Below are 14,096 nucleotides of genomic sequence, written 5' to 3' on the forward strand. Positions count from 1 at the left end.
GTTATTGCTGCTTTCATTCAGAAACCCCACCTTGCATGTGTTAACAATTCATTTTGATATGGTTTGATCCATGCCAATTTGAAAGAACAATAATCCCAAGGGTGCCTTGATCCACATAACAGCCAAAGGATGTAATTACATGGCTTTGAGCGCTTACTCATCATCGAGTGACTTTCTCCTTAGATTTTGCAAGATGGGGCAAATAAAGCACTTTTCTTGCAAGCTCACAGTACACTAACGGAAGAATTAGATCACTGCAACCTTTAATGTTCCAGTCATGATTCAGTGTTAACACAACCTTTGCACTTGTGAAACAAACACATTTCTGAGTCTTTATCTCTTATTCATCCTGTTCTGGGAAAGTGATCCAGTAGTGTCGTTAAACCTGACTGCACTTGCCTTTCCTCGTTAGTAGCCCATTCATTAAATAATAATAATAATGATAATTCTATTTACTGAGGGGGCACGGTGAAGCATGTTTAGTGCATCTGCCTCACAGTCAAGAGATTCTAGGTTCAAATCTTGGCTCAGATGGTTTATTGGAGTTTTCATGTGTTGGTATTCCAGCTTCCTGCCACATTCCAAAAACATACATGTTAGGTTCATTGAAGACACAATAAACAGGTGTGAATGTGTGTGACTCATTGTCTGTGTATATGTAGGATGTGATTGACTGGCGACCAGTCTAGGGTTTACCACTGCCTCCAGCTCACCCACCACACTGAACAGGATAAGCGGTAGGAAATGAAGAATGAATGAATGTATGGATATTAATTATACTGAAAGTTTGAACTATATATATTATATAGATTTGTACAAATACTGACCTAAAGTCACTGGGCACAGCATTAGCTACATCTGCACAATCTCCTCTATTTAATAAAAAAAAATATATTATTTCTGATGCAGTGGAAACTACAACCACAGTAATGAACTTAAATTCAATATAGTTAAATGAATAATATAATCAAGTATGCAGAGGAGTGGCTCAATCTTGGTACAGAATAACAATTGTGAAAAAAAATTAATACCAGACAGTTTAATTCTGCAGAATGAGTCTACTTAAAGTGCTTGTATGTTTATTAAATGTTTTTAAGTATAACAATTAACAGGGTTGGCCATTTATACACAAGTAATATATCAACATAAAGATGTTTTGCCTGTAAATCATGTACATTCCCATGACCCAGTTGGTCACTCTCATAGGAGAGAGAGTGTGTCTTTCTTTGTCTGTTCTTTCTGATAGTGAGATTACAAACCTGTGACGGCATTGCATACACTGGAAAATGTTTTTTTTTTTTTTTTTTTTCCTTCCCCTTTCTTCCCCCCTTGGGCCTAACGGCATAAGTACATGGCCGTGAATAAGTAAGGACAGCTATCAGGACAGGACAGTACCGGGTTAGTTACTATGGACCGGCATCGACGACTCAATGAAAATACATTTAAGGATTCCTTACTGACTCCTAAAACAATTATTATCTTTTAAATCTATAATATGTAAGCATTTTGATTGAGTTGAAATCAATCTGCCATCTGCTTCCCTGGGGAAGGAAGCTACATCCAAAGTAGGACCACCATGCTGAGGGACAGCTTCTTTACGGAATCTTAGACTATTTGCCATATACTGTTTTGTTTGCTTGTTTCCTGTGTGGAATTTTCAGTTGTGTTGCAGTCCCTGGGTGCAGGTCAGTGGGCGAAGTCTCCCGCGATGCAGCTGCTGGTGATTTGTCATCAGCAGTGTATTTAAGCATGGGAGACGCAGGAGGAAAATGCCGAGAAATTGTACTTCGCTTGTTGCCATTACCTTGCCAGCTTTGTTACATTCTTGCGCATTCCAACGTTCATCCCGTCCTGCCAGTAGCTATTTTCGTCTGCTGTTTTTCTAGTAAGTAAGTAGGTTTTTATGTCCTTGTTTCTCTTCCTTGTGTAGGTTAGAGTTTGTTCTCCTAGCTTCCTTTAGTGTTTTCCTCCTGTGGCTCCACGTTCACCGTCCTTATTTAGGTACCCGCTGCCACTGTTGGAGTCTGCATTCAATCCGTTGCATTCTGCTACCACCTTCACAAAGCTGGACTTGCGTAATGCCTATCACTTAGTGAAAATCAGAACGGGTGATGAGTGGAAGACTGCCTTCAATACTCCCATGGGTCAGTTTGAATATTTGGTGATGCCGTTCAGTCTTACGAATGCCCCCGCTGTGTTCCAAAACTTGACGTACTGCATGATATGCTTGTACGTGTCAGGTGGCAAGATGGTGGTTTTGTTTACTTGGATGACACAAATTTTTTTCCAGAGATCTCAAGAACACCGGCAGCATGTTCAGCTAGTCTTGCAGAGACTTCTTGAGAACCGTCTGTACGCCAAAGCAGAAAAGTGTGAATTTCATGCTCGTTCTGTTCAATTTCTGGGGTTCATCGTGGAGGGGGGCCAGCTAAGACCCGATCCACCCGAGATACAGACCGTGGTCGATTGGCCATCTCAGACATCAAGGAAGTGAAAGGTTCCTTGGATTCGCCAATTTCTATGGGCGTTTCATCCAGAATTACAGTTGTCAGGTGGAAACTTTGACAAGGCTTACATCAATAAAGAAACCTTTTATTTGGACCCCAGAAGCTGAATCGGCTTTTGTTGATCTTCAGCCTTCGTTTACCAGTTCTCCTGTTCTCACTCAACCCGATCCAAAACCTTCGTTTATTGTAGAGTTGGATGCCTCTGATTCTGGAGTGGGGGCCGTACTATCCCAACAATCCCCTATCGACCAGAGAGTGCACCCCTGCGCCTTCTTCTCGCGTCGCCTCAGTCCTGCTGAACATGACTATGACGTTGGTAATAGGGAACTGCTCGCCATCGTTCTGGCTCTACAGGAGTGGAGACACTGCCTGGAGGGCGCAATGGCACCGTTTGAGGTATTTACCGACCACAAGAACCTCTCTTTCATCCGGGCAGCCCGAAGACTTAACTCTCGCCAGGCACGTTTGGCCTTGTTCCTCACTCGGTTCAATTTCACCATCACTTACCGTCCTGGTTCCCGCAATGTCAAGCCTGATGCTCTGTCAAGGATTTTCAGCCCTGCCCTGGTGGACCCCGCCCCGGACAAGATTGTTCCCCAGGCAAAGGTGTTGGGGGCGCTCCAGTGGCTGGTGGAAAGGAGGGTGGGCAGAAGACTGAGGTACCCGCGGGTTGTCCTGCAGGTATGCTGTTTGTCCCCCAGGAGCAGAGGGCTGAGGTTATGCAATGGGGCCACAGTTCAAGGATCGCCTATCACCCGGGAGTCAACCGTACTCTGTTTGTCGTTTCCCAAACGTTTTGGTGGCCGGGAATGAAAAAAGACATTCGTGAATTTGTGATGGCCTGAGCTGACTATGCCCGCAACAAGGCCTCCCATCGTGCTCCATCGGGGTTACTGCGTCCACTGCCTATCCCTTCCCGCCCTTGGTCCCATATTGCACTGGACTTTATCACCGGGCTTCCTGTGTCAGGTGGCAAGATGGTGGTTCTGAGTGTGGTGGACAGGTTTTCCAAGATGGCCCACTTCATTTCCCTTCCTCCCTGTCATATCCTGTTTTGTTTGCTTGTTTCCTCTGTGGAATTTTGTTGTTGCAGTCCCTGGGTGCAGGTCGGTGGGTGGAGTCTCAAGCGATGCAGCTGCTGGTGATTTGTCATCAGCAGTATATTTAAGCATGGGAGACGCAGGAGGAAAACGCTGAAATTGTACTTCGCTTGCTGCTATTACCTTGTCAGCTTTGTTACATTCTCGCGCATTCCCACGTTCATTCCGTCCTGTCAGTAGCTATTTTCACCTGCTGTTTTTATGTTCTTGTTTTTCTTCCTTGTGTAGGTTAGTTTGTTCTCATAGCTTCCTTTAGTGTTTTCCTCCTGTGGCTCCACGTCCACCGTCCTTATTTAAGTACTGGTCCGCTGGATGGTTTTCACGACCTTCTGTCACTTCACTTTCTGTTTCTAGTCTTCTTTTCACGTCAGCGTGCTCCCTTTGTTGAATAAAATCTGTAAACGTGCATCTTCTGTTGTTTTGCTTTGGGGTCCAAATATATTGTGTTTGACGCAGCCGTAACACTATTAAACTTCAACAGTGCTGTGTAACCCCGACATCAGTCCTCCCAATGCCAACTCATCCCTGTGCGATGAACACTTCATTCTTTTCAAGTACAAAGGACCATGGAAAAATCATGTAAATATATGTGCAATTCCAGCCTCTGGCATTTGTATTTTGCAGCTTTGCAAACATTCACAACTGCAAATAAGAATTTTTATCTTGTTTTATTTGATCATATTTCTTATTCTATTTATTTTTCCACAAGTCTTGAGACTTATTGGGCTAATGTGGGACCTTTGGTATCAGATTTCGTGCCATATGATATGTAGATGTGTGTGGGTATGACAAAGTCCTTGAAACTTGAATCACATTTGGTGATGACAACTTTCGCTCCTTTTTTTTTATTATTAATATACAGCTCTGGCAATTAAGAGCCTGAAAAGCTGGACCTTTTTTGGTATTTTGACGATTTTCCATTGTTTGCAAATAATTGTACTAAATGACAATATTTGGAAATATGGAGGGCATGTCAGTCAAACAAGTGTCCATTTTACGCAAACATATGCAGAGAAACTGATAATTTTGCAGCGCTCGCTTTCCAATTATGTATACATATTTTGTTTTTTTAATAACACTAAATGCCACGGCTTGGCTTGTTTATGACTACAACTTTTTATGATCATGTTTGCAAGCCTAAAATGTAAAAATTGTAAGCAACAATAAAGCTTTGAGCCATTCATTTTGCAATCCAACATTTGTACGTTCAAAGCAGGTGAAAAGACTGATTTATTTTGCCATGTCCGAATATTACAACCATGATTTATTCTTTATCCTTAAAAGATGTCACATACATAGTGTCTATAAATAAATAGGTACATAAATACAGTACATGTGCTGAAAAGTGACACAGCGTGTCCTGTGAAGTCCATCAATGACAGGTGGAGGTGAGATGCACAGCTGAGGTTCACTACAGTTCATGAGGAGCTGGCAGCGGGTGTTGTTGTTTGGGTTTCTTTTTTTTTTTTTCTGTTAACAGGAGGTGAACGTTTTCCAAAAAAAGTTTTTACAGGGTGCCTTGCGGTCACGCTGAGGCAGTGATAGCCTGTTGTAGACAGCCCGCTCCACCAGGCGCGAATCCAGCGGCTCCTCCAGCTCCTCGGGTGACGTCTCCTCTGGGAGTATGTTGGTGTCCAATGCCCCCTCCAGCAAGCTGGACACCAGCTTCAGGATCAGCTCTTTGCGCTGTTTGCTTAGGTCCTGTCCCTATAGGAACAGAATCCCACAGCATACTTATTTCCATTTTGCACTTTTTGCACGGAGAGAGTATTTGTTCCTTAACATTTGAAAGAATTAGAGAAGGGAATTGACATTGTTTATCTCGAGCTATCTGTCTGTCTGCCTCCCTTCATTAGGTACACCTGCTCAATATAATAAAATACAATTGAATGAATGTGTCCAAAATTCTGTCATTACAAAGATAATCACTCTTACAGACTGACAGAACTGTAAAAAAAAAGTATATATACATATATTCTTTTTTTACAGTTCTATCATATACACTGCACATTCTGTCAGTGTGTTTAAAAATATTTTGGGGATGAGAACTTAAATATTAGGAAGAGCTCTCTTTATAATACAGTGCAGTTTATGACGTGTATGTTTGTCATATACATGCATAAATAGACATATTCCATCATTAAGATATTATCTATTTAGATTTTTCTTTCTTGTATTAAATGTCAAATGTTGTGATTCTGTATTTTCTGTTTTTTATATGTAATGCCCCTTGTGAGTAGTCTGTGAAAAGTGCCGTACAATCAAATTTACATACACTTCTGCAAACCACAATAATAAACATACTGTTATACAACTCTTTGACAGAGTCAATCAAAAACAGAGCATTTTATCTTTGTAAAAACTGAATTTTGCAGGTGTATTTAATGTTGCCTGCGGAGTAGCCTGATAACCCAGCAAAAACGATTAATAAAAAAAGAAGCGCATCATCCTCACCCTGTTCAGCCCCTGCATGGGGCTCCTGCTGTCCTCCACAGGAAGCACGGCGGCTGCTCTCACACTGAGCAGAACACCCATGAAAGCTGCTACCACCACCAGGATCTGCATGCTGGGACTTTGGAGAGAGCCGCTGGGACCAGCCAGAGATCCAGAGGAGGAGATGGAGTAGCAGGAGTATAAGTAGTATAGATATTAGTAGAAACTCAGCTGGTGGTCACCAAGATTTGGAAGTCTGAGAGATGCTGCTTCTCCTCTATGTCCCACACTCTTTTATACAGTTGTCTGACGTGGAAGGTGGTGGGAGTATGACGGAGGAGGTATGTGTGCATGAGTTTGAAGGTTGGGTGGGTGTGAGTGGGGGAGAGGAGGAGACGGGGAAGGGTCAGAGCAGAACAAATGGAAGGAGTGAACAGTTAACCTTCATGACAAATAGCGAGGTGGACACGTTCATGTGGTCCATCTGCAGGAGCAGACACATCACCATCCCTCCTCACCCCCCCATTAAAAAATTGGATGATAGAGAATCTAAACAGGCTGCTTTACACAGCTAATTCAAAGGTCACATTTCCCTCCCGAAGCACCACTCAAACGTTTAAATAAAGTGACCACAGGCTGACTTGTTGTCAATGATGTGCCGTACAACTTCTGATTAGCTCTTTTACACCTTCAAATGACAATCGAATGGTCTAACACGGTAACCAACATCAGGAAATGGACATGACAAAGTCTGACCCGAGGAAACGTTTCGAGAGAACAACTGAGACAATCTTCTTCAGCGAGGAGATGGAGCTGAGGTTTAACCTAACACATCAATCTAACAATCCAATTTTCATGTACTTTCATGAACGATGGCGCTCTTATGGGTGCTGCCTGTTCCTTGAAAAGATGTGCAACGACATCTTTGAACTTTCGCCGTCATAGTCAGCACTGTCATATTGCAGCTTTTAGTTAAATCAGTAGCAAATGAATACAATTCAGTGTATTTTTATAGCAGTGGATGACAGTTATATCAGAAAACGTTTCCTGTGTAGCAGGTTTATAGCCACACTTTCTTTGTCAGGCGGCTATCTGCCTTGACTAATAAGGGTGAGAGGAAAGGAATGCTGTACAGTGACAGCCACGAATAGCAATAAAGAAGTTTATACTGTATTGGAATTGCCTATAGATGCCACAAGATGACGGCAAATGACTACTTTTGTCTAAATGAAGCTCCTCAACATAATTCCTTCCATTTTTGAGCTGCTGCAGCGCAGGAACGGGCGCCGCGGCACAGGAATGGCGTCTGCATTTGTCTTTTTAACCTGCCGCCATAGAGGTTGGGGAAAACAGGAAACAAGTGAAGAGAGGTGTGGAAATGGGTGGGAAATTACATGGTTTTGAAATATGGGCAGAAAACGTGACGACAACACGATCTTTACTTTACAAAACGCCTCCTTTGACCACCATGCGGAGGTTATGGAGAAATGGCCAAACGGGTGCCCGCAAGTAAACATCAGAATGAAAGGACTAGGGCCTGGACTCACAAGGATCAGAAAAAGATACACTTGATAAAAACTGTCTCGGACTAGAAAAATGGCTAGGGGAAGAAACAGAATCTGAACTAAAAAGGAGGGTAACTAAATCCAGGACGTCTTCAAAATCGGCAAAATCACAATCTAGAAAAATGTGCGGAGGTAAAATTGTAGGGCAGTGTGAATAACTCGGATGACTGGAAGACATGGGTGAAATGGACAGAGAGGAACAAACAACAGGGCTTACTCGAGGAGGGTAGGTGTGGTCGGCAGGCTCAGGGCGATGAGAGGCAGACTGGTGGCGTGCCGAGTGACGCCGTGTGCTTCCCCCCGGGTCCTTCTTTGGTTGGTGCATTCTGTCACAGTTAGCAGGTTTTCGTGGTATTGAGGCAAAAGGTGGAGGACCCAAGTGTAGGGAAGCAGGCAGAGAAGGCAGGAGTTCAGTAGTCTCAAAAAGGTATTTCAAAAACAAAAAAGGCAAACAAGGATCATGGAAGCAAGCACTAAATGAAGTCCAAGAAACACAAGGAAACAAAACACTTATCACTACAAGAGACATTACGAGACTAAAGCCTAGATCAGAGTACAGGATTTTAGCCCCGATATTGGCTCGATTAGCCATCGCAGCCGATTTCCCAGATCGGGCCTGAAATATTTTGTCAGGAACGACAAAACATCTTGTAGTGTGACATAATCCACAACCAACGATTTGGCCTTACGATGCCAGAATGAAAAGACTAGCATGTTTGATTTTTTAGGATATCTTCCGTGTAGAGTGACATATCAACGGTAACTCTCCGACAGCGCACCTCGACGGCGTATTGTAACCGGCGCATCGCCTCACGTACTTGCCGTTGTCAACGTACTTGGTCGTACTTTATTCACGCAAACATACCAGTGTTTACTGAAGCTTTCGAGCATGAGTCAACAGAGCGGCGGCATGTTTACATACAACTGTTAGTGCTAGCACAAGCTTGCTAGGCTACTTAACATTTTGTTGCCTGCTTGCGAGCCGTATCGTATTAAATGTATGTGAACATACCTCAAGCAATCCTTGAATGAACGTCCTCTCCCGAGCACCGGTGATGAACACCACACGTTTTTTCTCATTCTGTTCTTTTTTTCCCCCCAAAACAATACATTGGCGCGATCCACTGTTGCTGTCGTTGCCATGGTAACGGGTGTGTCCGTTCGCATTGACTCGTGATATGTTTTCTGGTTCCGCCTCTCCGACAGTGTTTGACTTGACAAGCTAAAGCCCAGTGATCGTAAAATGCAGGACGCAGCGGTATCGGAAAACATGTCGTGTGTCAGGCCTGATTACAAGTTGTTCAACCATCCAAATAATAATGAAGCTGTTATTTTCCTGAAGGTCCTGAATATTGTTTCTTATGAAGCGTAACACCGAATAACAACAGCACTAACATAAGTAACTGAAACATGTTGATGATTATTATTAACTGCCAGTGGGAAGTAATACTGTTTTCCTTCCAAATGCTTGACACCAGTGGTTGGACTCACACCCTAAAACCCCAACCGGTAATTTACAGTAATAAATGATTAGCTAATCACTATCAAATTGTTACTCTTTGTACTATTCCAAAATAATAGTCCAATAAATGAAAAATCCAATTTGATTATTTTAAAACTTTCTATTGAACCAGTAAGAGAGTACACCGGCATGTTTTGACTGAGATGTTTTAGCTGCAGTCTCTGTACAGAAAAGTCATTATTTTGAGTTTAATATGGCTTACTTTGACCAGGATCCCTTGCTGTCCCTTGGCCACAGGTAGAATCCCGGGTCTGTTTCGCACTCGTCTGTGCCATACATTTTCATAGACTGGACGAAGCTTGTCACCTTTCCAGCTAATGCTACCTAGCCTGCTGGCTACCTAATCACTCTAGCTTCACGCTGTGTTGGATCAACTTGCTCCCATTAAATCTGACGGCGTGCCGCGGTCGCCTCCTCCACCCATGGCTCCTTTTCAGCTTCCGTTGAGGCGCTCCCATGTTATCTGTGCAACAAACTTTATGGAGATCTTGGTGAAGCGACAATGCGTACATGCACAGAGGCGATGTGCACTAAATCAAAATGGCAGCACTTGTGGGCAGCATTGCAGCGCTTGTTAAGAATAAAATAAGAAGTATTTTATTCTTTGACTCGTTTTGATTCAAATGTGAAAATTCTGATTCTGGATACACATTTTTTTTTCTATATATTAGGATTGATGAGTCAATCTGAATCATCACTGATTTGTTCGTAGCACTACTTGACACAAATCTTTTATTTCCTTAAATTCTTGCCTATATGTATTACCCTCACAATATACGTATAAACTAGCAACTGTTGGCTATATAAGAACTAGATGCTTGTTCGTGGCACTAAAACTATGAGATGCTTTCACAAAGTAAATGTTTTTTTCTTCTTCTTCTATAGTACATCTTGCTGGAAAATATTTGTCAGCTATTACCCAAAGATTCATTATGATGGTAAAAAGCGATTAACAATCCAGTATATGCTCAACCTACCTCCGCATTTGGCAAAAGGGGTAAAAGCACTTCCTCCTCGCTTGGGTGAATGGGGAAGGGGACCGTTTCAAAGCACCCGTAGGAACTTAAAAGGTCTACCATGTCTTTTGTAAACACAAAATGTCACCACAGAGCCACCAAAGATTACAATATTTGTTGTTCGGGCTTCGGTCGTGTTTACATATATATTTGTTTAAATAAATTATATCAATGTATTTAACTTTTGTCCAAACACACCAGCCATGAAAACACAATTTTACAAATTCAGCTTTAAACAGTCATGTCATCAAACCAGTCATGCTCGTTAGCGTAGCATACACAGGACGTCAGCTATCCCGTTTTCCGGGTTTGGTCACATGACATTTTGCACATAGCGAATTACTAATATTTGCAGAAGCATGTCTTCAAGGTGTGGTACAGCGCAATTAAGATGTGCGTGTGCAGACAAGGCCACTGGCAGGGACCAGAGCTTCCTTGCATCCCAGTCTCTCCGTCTTGGTTGGTGTGTACAAATGGATTGGCTGTGCTTCCAGAACTGTTTTTGACGTGTTTGGCTCACTCACTACTTGATCTTTGGATGGCCCCGAGCCAATCGGGAGATTAAACGAGAGTTGAAAAAGCTACAAATGAAGAATCAAGCTGTGTCCAAAAGTGTCTGCACCATGCAAGAGACATCACTGAGACATGACTCGATGTGATTATTACACTTGTTTAATGTTGGCTATCCTGGTCCTGCATGAGAGTATGAACACCAGGTTTCAAACAACACTCAAATATGGAATGGTGACACCGAGGCCAACGACGCTGTCTGCGTGAATTATGGGTAATGTACTGATACCGAAACGTCATGACTTCCAGTGCCAGTAAATGAGTAATTTTCATATAATTTGATCAATTACAGTAACCTTGCAATGATGCCAATTTTGAATGCAGTGCCGCCTGGAGGATCGAAGGTCATGGGCACTCAGCCAGCCTTGTGGCTGACAGAGATTTCTATAGATTGTCTGAATATTTTGATAATATTCTGGACTAGATATGATGAAATTTGAAATCCCTGAATTTCTTACAATTGTACATTGAGAAACATTGTTCTTAAACAGTTGGACTATTTGCTCATGCAGTTGTTAACAAAGTGATAAACCTCACTCCATCCTTGCTTTTGAACAACTGAGTCTTTTGGGGATGCTCCTTTTATACCAAATCATGTTTCCAATTAACCTGTTCACCTGTGGAATGTTCCAAACAGGTGTTTTTTTGTTTTTTTTTTAGCATTTTGCAACTTTCCCAGTCTTTTGTTGCCCCTGTCCCAGCTTTTTAGGAACGTGATGCAGACATGAAATTCAGTACACACACACACACACCTATCTATCTATTCTCGCACACACACACACACACACTCACTCACACACACACTCACTCACTCACACACACACACGCACACACATACACAATATGGCTAAACGTAGTCACTCACCAGCCTTGACTGATGTAAATTTAAGTGACATCCCATTCTTAATCCATAGGTTTTAATATGACATTGGTCCACCCTCTTCAGTTATAACATCTTAAACTCTTTTGGGTAGGTTTTCCACAAGGTTTAGGAGTGAGTTTATGGGAATTCATGGCCATTTTTACAGAAGCGCATTCGTGAAGTTACACGTTGGACGAGAAGGCCTGGCTCTCAGTCTTCGCTCTAATTCGTCCAAGAGTGTTCGATAGGGTTGAGGTCAGGATTGTGCAGGCCAGTCAAGTTCATCCACTTTAAACTCTCTCATCAGTGTCTTTATGAACCCTGATTTGTGCACTGATGCACAGTCATGTTGGAAAAGGGAAGGGCCATCTCCAAACTGTTCCCCTTAAGTTGGAAATGTCCAAAATATTAGCTACTGAGCTCCAGTGAAAGGAACTCTGAATGCTTCAGTATACCAAGAGATTTTGGACAGTCAAACAGTTTGGGGCTCCTCCTTCCTGTTCAAACATGTCTGTGCACCAATGCACAAACCAGGGTCCATAAATGAGTGACTTCGGTATTGATGAACTTGAATGGCCTGCACAAACTCCTGCCGTCAACCTGACAGAACACCTTTGGGTTGATTTCAAGTGGACAGTGAGCCAGGCCTTCTCGTCCAACATTAGTGTGTGACCTCACAAATATGCTCCTGGAAGAATGGGCAAAAATTCTCATAAACTCATTCCTAAAGCTTGTTGAAAGCCTTCCCGCAAGAGTTGAAGCAGTTATAGCTGCAAAGGGTAGACCAACATCATATTTAGAATGGGATAGCACTTAAATTACATGTGAGTCAAGTTAGGCTTATATATACACGTGTGTATGTATGTATGTATATATATATATATATATATATATATATATATATATATATATATATATATATATATATATATATATATATATACATACACACTGTAAGTTGGAAGGCTCAGTTCTACTCAGTCTATCACTAACCTATGTTAACACAGTGAAATCATAATTGCAGTAAATATTTGTCTGAAAAACACTCAATAATAAGAAAATGTAATGAAAAATAACAAATACAGTGGTAACTGAGCATGACATTTTGTGGCACGTGACCGCAAGTCCTACGCCACTGCACAAACTAATTTATTCGTAACCTCAAAACCTTCTAGGTTGGCACCGTTGTAAACTGAAGACCACCTGCCTGCAACCTAGCCATAATGGCTCAGCAACTCACTTTAAGGCCCTGACACACTAAGAATCATTGATTGAGAAGACTTTCCTGTGATATTTGTTTTTCTTTTTTAATCTGCAAAAATGTCAACAATTCTGTTTTTTTTCTGACAATATGGGGTGCTGTGTGTACATTAATGAAGGGGGAAAAAAACTTACATTACTTTAGCAAATGGGTGCAATATAACAGAAAAATTGAAGGGAGTCTGAATACTTTCCGCACCCACTGTATTTTATATCCAACCCTGATTCCAATGAAGTTGGGACGTTGTGTTAAACATAAATAAAAACAGAATACAATGATTTGCAAATCATGTTCAACCTATATTTAATTGAATACACTACAAAGACAATATATTTAATGTTCAAACTGTTAACTTTATTGTTTTTAAGCAAATAATCATGAACTTAGAATTTTATGGCTGCAACACGTTCCAAAAAAGCTGGGACAGGGTCATATTTACCACTGTGTTACATCACCTTTTCTTTTAACAACATTCAATAAATGTTTGGGAACTGAGGACACTAATTGTTGAAGCTTTGTAGGTGGAATTCTTTCCCATTCTTGCTTGATGTACAGCTTCAGCTGTTCAACAGTCCGGGGTCGCCGTTGTCGTATTTTACGCTTCATAATGCGCCACACGTTTTCAATGGGAGACGGGTCTGGACTGCAGTCAGGCCAGTCTAGTACCTGCACTCTTTTACTACGAAGCCACGCTGTTGTAACACGTGCAGAATGTGGTTTGGCATTGTCTTGCTGAAATAAGCAGGGGCGTCCATGAAAAAGATGTTGCTTGGATGGCAGCATATGTTTCTCCAAAACCTGTATGTACTGTTAAGTAAGTTACCCATGTATGTACCGTTAAGTAAGTTACCTATGCCATGTGGATTCGTCGGACCACAGCACACTTTTCCACTTTTCATCAGTCAATCTTAGTTGAGCTCAGGCCCAGAGAAGTCGGTGGCGTTTCTCGGTGTTGTTGATAATTGGCTTTTGCTTTGCATAGTAGAGTTTGCACTAACGGATGTAGCGCCGAACTGTATTTACTGACATTGGTTTTCTGAAGTGTTCCTGAGCCCATGTGGTGATAACCTTTCCACATTGATGTCGGTTTTTGATGCAGTGCCGGCTGAGGGATCAAAGGTCACGGGGAATCAATGTTGGTTTTCGGCCTTGCCGCTTACATGCAGTGATTTCTCCAGATTCTCTGAACCTTTTGATGATATTATGGACCATAGATGATGTTGAGGAACAGTCCTTAAACTGTTCGACTATTTTCTCACG

At 42.0% G+C, this 14,096-nt stretch overlaps 1 protein-coding gene across 1 annotated transcript; it reads right to left on the reverse strand.

Annotated features, from left to right (window-relative positions):
* Positions 1 to 4,853: 4,853 nt before the first annotated feature.
* sst7 (somatostatin family member 7) lies at positions 4,854 to 12,189 on the reverse strand. Its single transcript, XM_061782153.1, has 4 exons — positions 9,330 to 12,189; positions 7,823 to 7,931; positions 6,062 to 6,194; positions 4,854 to 5,314 (listed from the first exon to the last, which is right to left on the reverse strand). The coding sequence occupies exons 1-4, from the start codon at positions 9,400 to 9,402 to the stop codon at positions 5,081 to 5,083; spliced, it is 549 nt and encodes a 182-aa protein (XP_061638137.1). The 5' UTR covers positions 9,403 to 12,189; the 3' UTR covers positions 4,854 to 5,080.
* Between the last annotated feature and the right edge of the window lie 1,907 nt (positions 12,190 to 14,096).

The sequence above is a fragment of the Phyllopteryx taeniolatus genome, chromosome 1 (genome assembly GCF_024500385.1).
Source record: "Phyllopteryx taeniolatus isolate TA_2022b chromosome 1, UOR_Ptae_1.2, whole genome shotgun sequence".
In the NCBI taxonomy this organism is placed as follows: Eukaryota; Metazoa; Chordata; class Actinopteri; order Syngnathiformes; family Syngnathidae; genus Phyllopteryx; species Phyllopteryx taeniolatus.

Coding starts and splice junctions, on each gene's coding strand:
- sst7 (XM_061782153.1), bottom strand. CDS start 9,402: ATGGCACAGACGAGTGCGAAACAGACCCGGGATTCTACCTGTGGCCAA. Junction 7,932..9,329: donor AGCAAGGGATCCTGGTCAAA/GTAAGCCATATT, acceptor TAACTGTGACAG/AATGCACCAACCAAAGAAGG. Junction 6,195..7,822: donor ACCACACCTACCCTCCTCGA/GTAAGCCCTGTT, acceptor GGCTGGTCCCAG/CGGCTCTCTCCAAAGTCCCA.